The following is a 7,500-nucleotide window of genomic DNA, read 5'->3' on the forward strand; positions in this document are numbered from 1 at the left end:
TGTGTGTGTGTGTGTATATGTGTGTGTCTGTGTGTGTGTGTGTGTGTGTGTGTGTGTCTGTGTGTGTGTGTGTGTGTGAGTGTGTGTGTGTGTGTGTGAGTGTGTGTGTGTGTGTGTGTGTGTGTGTGTGTGTGTGTGTGTGTGTGTGTCTGTGTGTGTGTGTGTGTGTGAGTGTGTGTGTGTGTGTGTGTGTGTGTGTGTGCAGCCTCATTACCTCATAACCCCCTAGTTTAACTGTGACAGTGACATCCACGGGGTGGTTGACCACGCCCACCACTGATCGGACCAATGAGATGAAGAGCAGTGGGAACCAGATGATGCAGATCAGGAAGAAGATGATGAGCCCGCCCATCCCGTACTTCACGATCTTCTTCTTCTTCTGGCCTTTGGGTTGAGGGTATTTCTGTGGAAAGCCAAATAACAATCACATGTCAACAAGATCACATTTACCAGAGTATTTCTAAATGTCACAACAGCACTTACGCATTGCATAAATACTTTTAGAATGCAACAACTTTTTTTGGCAGCACAAACAGCCGATCTCTGTGGCCAATGTTAAGCGGTGTCACTAGTGGGGTGAAAGGCGTTGACTAGATTCAAAATTGCAGACACATAAATCTAAATTGTAGAGGCATGTAAAATGTCAACAGCACACATATATACGGCCTAAAGCAGCGCACCTTCTCTGTCTCGCGGCTGCACTTGATGATGAAGATGTTGGCGTAGATGTCCTCCACGCACATCCAGTTGGAGAGGGACAGCGTGGTGTCCGTCCAGACCCAGTCCATTACTGCCCGCAGCTCCACCAGGAAGGGGACCAGGCGGAAACTACACACACACACACACTAGAGATTCAGCTCTCAGCATCTATCAGATGGTCCACTGTTAGTAGTACACACAGTGTCTACATTCTATAGATGACGGAGTATTTTAATAGGTGAACATACAGACAGTGACATCATTTGTGATTGCAATGCCTTAATTAATGCTGATACTTGTAAAATAATCTTGAATTGAGTCCAGCTCTGATATATTTGGATGAAGTATGTGCATATTTGGGCACAAAACACATCCTCCACTCACCCTTGGAAGAGGAAGAGATTGAGGTGATTGAATTTCTTGGTGAGGAAGTTGCCCAGGATGCAGGTTGGATAGCCGCAGCGGATCTGATAGGCCGACAAGGTGAAGTAGATGCACTTGACAAAGTACCAGAGTTGAGCCACGGAATTCTGATTAAACATCCTGAGAGGAAACAAGAGGAGACACAAGAGGTGGAGAAGCAACAAGAGGGTTATTTTTCACCTCCAGGAAACATCCGGCATTCCTTTGTGACTTGTGACTCTCCCATCGGACCTCTTCAACAAATTAAGTTAGATGATGTTTTTCCCCATTCCACAAAAGACATCCTATAATGATTGTCCTCTGACTTGTCGTTCAGCCAACAAAGTTAAGAAAATGCGTGAGAAGATATTTTTCCCATTCCTCACAGGGGTGAGCAACGTTGGGACTCAAGAGAGTAAAAGTCCTACCATGAATTGGTTCTGCAGTGGTTTCCTGTAAGTCCTACCGTGCAATACCTCTTAACACAGATGATTTCACAAATTATCTAATCTTCCTGGCTGAAGAGTTGTGCTAATTCGAATCAGCTAGTTTAGTAAATGGTTGGAACATATCTGTGGTAGGATACTTACTTTCTGAAGCTGAGTAACTCACCCCTGCTAACACACTACACAACCCTCTCCAGGTACTCCTCACCTCTCTATGTGTGTGGTGTGGTGTGGTGTGTGTGTGTGTGTGTGTGTGTGTGTGTGTGTGTGTGTGTGTGCGTGTGTGTGTGTGTGTGTGTGTGTGTGTGTGTGAGAGTTTTAATACACAACCCTCTCCAGGTCCTCCTCACCTCTCTGTGACGGCCGGCAGGATGAAGAACATCCACAGGTGGATGCCGAAGACCAGGATGATCTGGAAGATGAGCTTGCCCAGGATGGTCTTGCGCAGGTAGAGCGCCCGGTCGATGATCATGGTGCTGAACTGGATGAGCAACATGACCAGGAAGGCCTCGGGCACCTGGTCCTCCGACAGCGTGGACGCAATGTCAGCTGCAGCCGAGTGTTTCTGGACGAGGCGAAAAAAGACACGATTGGAGATGTAATTATGGTTTTGAACAAGGGCTGCACACTCAAATATAGTTATTAAGCGCACATACCTCGATCCAAAAAGATCCACAGCACAGAGAAGCTATAAATGATACCTGCTCTTGTAGTTTAGGATTAGCATCCCTTACTTTGGCATAGCTATATAAACATGCTCTACTTGACTCCTAATGTGCCCACTATAGGGAGTGTGTTTGGGAGAGTTAGGGGTGCTGCTCTGTGATTCTATTTCTTTTTTTTAAAGTATATATATTTGGCCTTTTTATGCCTTTAATGTGAGAGGACAGTTGAGATTGACAGGAAGTGAGTGGGAGAGAGAGTCGGGGTGGGATCCAGAAAGGACCACGGGGCAGGAATCGAACCCGGGTCGCCGGCGTACGGTGCAGGTGCCCCAGCCAGTTGCGCCACGGCTGGGGCCGTGACTCTATTTCTAATGGTGGTCTGGTCACTCACCCCAAAAGCCCAGAACCCAAAGACGATGATGATGAAGTCCACCATGTCCGTGAGGAACATGAGAGCGTACACGTCTGTGGTGGCTCGGAACTCGGCATGGAGGATATCTCGGAAGAATCCATATGTGGGTCTGTAGATAGTCTGCATCCTACAAAGAAAAAAGAGATCACCAACTCTCACTAGATAGATAGATAGATACTTTATTGATCCCCAAGGGGAAATTCAAGGTCTCAGTAGCATACAGACATCACACACAACATGCACTTACAGCAGAAAGGGTAATATAAGTATATAAATATAAAAAAAACACTGAATAATAAAGACAAACCACTGAACAATAAAGTAGACATGACCTTATGGTGTGGACATGTGGTAGAAACCAGTAAGGTATTGTTGATTTTCAATAATGGTTCTACTTACGCAGAAATGGACAGTTGTTTGATTTTAAGGCCGACAGCCTTCAGCTTCTTGCTGGTGGCCTCTCTGCGTCTACCCTTGGTTTTCTTCTTAGGCTCTTTGCTTTCAGCACCATCTGGTTGATCACAACACACACACATAAGCACAAGTTCTCATCTGTACCACACACCACACACACCTCTCTTTTCTTCCTCCCTTACCCTCCCTCAGTCTACGGCTTCTCTCCAGTGTCTCTGGTTTCAATAGTCTCTCGTGGACTGATATAGTCTGCAAATTAGAGCGCATTCTGTCTTATGGCGGCCTAGCTTGCGGTGACCACGGGCGTCAGCCATCTTCCTGAGGGCACTCAAACTAAAATGACATAGCGTACCACACAGAGGCATTTCTGTCAGTGTGGTAGCCATAATGAGAGAGTGGAGTTATGGCAGCATCTGACAGCATGACAGCCATTGTTCCCTGTTGCTCCCTATTAGCACAAGACATCACCCAGCGCTACACTGACTCCTATTAAAAAAAAAAATCCTCCTTCTAGAAACTTCCCTCTGGGCTAACCTTTCCCGGAGCTTTTCTTCCTGCGGAATCGCAGCAGTCCGCCCTTCTTCCCCGCTCCCTGGTCCGTGGGCGAGGCGTCGGCGTCAGCGTGGGGAGGCTCCGGCGTTGGCTCTGGCGTGGGCTGGATATCGGGCTCAGGCTCCAGAGGCTGGAGGGTCTCGGTGGCGCCGTCGTCCAGAGCGGCGAGGCTGTGCGCCGGACTGGGCTGATGCTCCTCCTCGCCCTCCCTCTTGGCCTGCTCCTCAGCAGGCTGGCGGCTCTTCTCCTCCAGCGGTCCCTCGTGGTCCCACAGCCCATATTTCTGAATACACACACACACACACACACACGCGCACATACGCGCACACACACACACACACGCGCACACACACACACACGCGCACACACACACACACACACACACACACATACACACACACACACACACACACATACGCGCACACACACACACACGCGCGCGCACACACACACACACACACACACACACACACACACACACACACACACACACGCACGCGCGCACACACACACACACACACACACACACACACACACACATTAAAACATGTACAAATATCCACAGAGGTGAATCATGCTTACCAGTAAATCACATGACTTTTAGTTCAATCAATTGATAATAGTAAAGTTCTTTAGTTCAATATTGGATGGAAGGCAGGAATATATGAGGGGTTTGATTCCAAAACACTATATTCTCCATTTTAATGAATTTTCATAAATATTTTTACATTTTGTTTTCCACGTAATTTCAGTAGAACTGTAGTTGGCTATTGTTGTTTGATTTATCTTTACTCAATAACTTCAATAACTCTTTACTTCAAAACAACACAGCTGCAATTGTATTGATATTACCTGAAATACACAATTAAATGACATGACTTTTTAATGTTTTTGGAGGATATAGTGTTTTGGAACCAATCTCTTCATATCTCGGTCCATTGAGAGCCCACTAGTCTACTGCGGCTTACAGTGAGCTTCATAACTCTAATCTAACACCCAGACACTGCTGCAGGGCTTTATTACTTCAGTCAAGTCTGCCATGGTGTGGCAGAAAGTTACTCCTTTAGACTGTGCTGAGCGAAGCACAGTCAATACCGCCAGGAGAAGAATGTGTCTCCAGGTGAAACAAATGTGTCTAGAAGAGAGTGAGGAGTGCAGAGAGTGAAGTTTGGAGTGTGCGCTGTGCCTGTGGGCGATCTGAGGACCGGGTCTTGAGCACAACAAGCACAGCGGCACAGGGCCAATGTGCTGACTCATATCAACTGTTTTTTTAAGGCTGCGTGTGAGTGAAGGGTGCTCCCGCAACATCTCAGAGACAATCTGATGATGTGCACATGGTGACTTTTTGGAGGAGCCAGTAAAAAACTGAAGGGCACGGATGAAGGCCTTTAGCAGGCTACACTGAGCAGGAGGGGTTGGGTAATGGGCGGTGGAGGCGGGGTTGGTGTACCATGAGCAGCGAGCGGTGGAAGAACAGGGCCAGCAGCTGCAGCAGGTCGTAGCGGATGTAGTTGTCAATCTTCTCCAGGCCGATGATGCGTGGGGGGAAGTAGGGCTTGTCCATGTTCAGCTGCAGCTCATACAGGCTGTTCCACGGGAAGAAGCCGAACTGGAACAGGTACTTCACCATCACCATCACCTGGACACAGAAGACACACAACCACAACCACAGTGAGACCTCCGCTGGGCTTTTACTTACATGGAAAACTTAACTGAGTAATAAACAGGACAGAGAACAAAGCTAATCAAGAAATGTTATTCCTCACTTGTAAGCTCATTTGGATAAGCATGTCAGCTAAATAAATGTCAATTTAAATGTGAACACATGTAATAAGAAACTTCCTGTACTGTAATGGTATCTGTCACAGTGAATCCTAGTCTATTCTAGTGTAGAACATGAGGGAACATCACAGTATAGTCTTCATGACGTCTCTGTCACACCCAGTTTCATTTAGTTCATTATTTCATTCTCCACTTCATACACTTTTATTGTATGTGTGTGTATGAATGTGGCAGAGCATGTGTGGTGTGTGTGTGTGTGTGTGTGTGTGTGTGTGTGTGTGTGTGTGTGTGCGCGCGTGTGTGTGCACGTGTGTTTGAGAGAGAGTGTGTGTGTGTGTGTATGTGTGTGTGTGTGTGAGTGTGCACGTGTGTTTGAGAGAGAGAGAGAGAGAGAGAGAGTGTGTGTGTGTGTATGTGTGTGTGTGTGTGAGTGTGCACGCGTGTTTGAGAGAGAGAGAGAGAGAGAGAGAGTGTGTGTGTGTATGTGTGTGTGCGTGTGAGTGTGCAAGTGTGTTTGAGAGAGAGAGAGAGAGAGAGAGAGAGAGAGAGAGAGAGAGAGAGAGAGAGTGTGTGTGTGTGTGTGAGTGTGCACGTGTGTTTGAGAGAGAGAGAGAGAGAGTGTGTGTGTGTGTGTATGTGTGTGTGTGTAAGTGTGTGTGTGAGTGTGCACGTGTGTTTGAGAGAGAGAGAGAGAGAGAGTGAGAGAGAAAGAGAGAGAGAAAGTGTGTGTGTGTGTCACATTGTAGGCAACACAGTCTGGTGTGCAAGCGCACCTCCGTGTAGACGATGGCGGTCATCCAGAACCTCTTGCTGGGTCGCGGCACGGCCAGCATGGCCCAGAGGAAGATGAGGATGGGCAGCACGAGCGAGATGACCGAGGCGGTCACCACGTTGTTCAGCACGATGATTAAGTAGCAGACCAGCTCCGAGTTGGCCGCCAGCAGATTGTACAGGGCTAAGAGCAGCTTGAGCAGCCGGTTCTGAGACGAGTAGAACTCACTGCTCTGGAACAGCTCCTCCACAAAGAACGCCCTGAGGAAACGAGAGACGGAACGTGCCAGCACACACACACACACACACACACACACACACACACACACACACACACACACACACACACACAGAAGAGAACATTTACAGGAGAGGCTCAATTACAGTCAGCACAGGGGAAAAATCAAGGTGCTTTTGAACATGAATTTCCTTATTGGGAATCAATTAGATATTCAGTTTTCATGCATTTATATTAAAAGGTATATCATATATCATATATCACATTTCATTTAAAATCAAGGTGCTTTTAAACATACATTTTCTAACAAAATAATAGAAATATATTAGATATTCAGTTTTCATGCAGTATTACAACATTTATATTAAAAGGTATATAATATATCACATTTCATTTAAAATCAAGGTGCTTTTAAACATACATTTTCTAACAAAATAATAGAAATATATTAGATATTCAGTTTTCATGCAGTATTACAACATTTATATTAAAAGGTATATCATATCATATATCACATTTAATTTAAAATCAATGTGCTTTTGAACATGAATTTCCTTACAAAATAATAGAAATCTATTAGATATTCAGTTTTCATGCAGTATTACAACATTTATATTAAAAGGTATATCATATATCATATAGCACATTTTGTTTATCTTCTACTGTCTTTATTGTTCAGTGGTGTTTTTTTTCATATTTATATAGTTATATTACTTTTTCTGCTGTAAATGCATGTTGTGTGTGATGTGTGTATGCTACTGAGTCCTTGATCTATATTTAGTTCTCAACATTACAATTGCACTAAAGCCACTGCATTTCGGACGCAGTGATGTGCACTGATGTGTGAGTACGTATATTACGTTACCCGTCGGTCAGCATTTCGCTGGCGGTTCGGGAGTGCCGCTGGTGTCGGCCCATGCGTGGCACCACCTCCAGCTCCTGTGGGCCCATGCGTGGCACCACCTCCAGCTCCTGTGGGCACTCAGGGCACAGGGTGGCACAGCTGTAGGCGCTGGAGTGGGGGGTGTCCAGCTCTGCCCCACTGAGGATGAGGATGGAGAAGAGGTGAGTGGATATAAAAATATATACATACATTACATTATATATCACATTACATTA

General features: G+C 45.9%; 1 protein-coding gene across 3 annotated transcripts in view; it reads right to left on the reverse strand.

Moving 5' to 3' along the window:
* Positions 1–7,500, reverse strand: part of piezo1 (piezo type mechanosensitive ion channel component 1 (Er blood group)) — an 88,197-nt gene that overhangs the window by 6,414 nt on the left and 74,283 nt on the right. For all 3 annotated transcript variants that reach the window (XM_076286769.1, XM_076286768.1, XM_076286766.1), the window contains 10 exons: positions 7,247–7,423; positions 6,146–6,404; positions 5,041–5,229; positions 3,573–3,873; positions 3,024–3,135; positions 2,604–2,751; positions 1,898–2,112; positions 1,084–1,242; positions 681–828; positions 215–403 (listed from right to left, as the gene is read on the reverse strand). In XM_076286769.1, coding sequence (XP_076142884.1) covers positions 215–403; positions 681–828; positions 1,084–1,242; positions 1,898–2,112; positions 2,604–2,751; positions 3,024–3,135; positions 3,573–3,873; positions 5,041–5,229; positions 6,146–6,404; positions 7,247–7,423 — 1,897 coding nt within the window. The remainder of the gene's footprint in view (positions 1–214; positions 404–680; positions 829–1,083; positions 1,243–1,897; positions 2,113–2,603; positions 2,752–3,023; positions 3,136–3,572; positions 3,874–5,040; positions 5,230–6,145; positions 6,405–7,246; positions 7,424–7,500) is intronic.

The sequence above is a fragment of the Alosa pseudoharengus genome, unplaced genomic scaffold (genome assembly GCF_046254945.1).
Source record: "Alosa pseudoharengus isolate Yale_2024_CS ecotype anadromous, Long Island Sound unplaced genomic scaffold, YU_APseudo_1.1 YU_APseudo_1.1_scf_16, whole genome shotgun sequence".
Lineage (NCBI taxonomy): Eukaryota > Metazoa > Chordata > Actinopteri > Clupeiformes > Clupeidae > Alosa > Alosa pseudoharengus.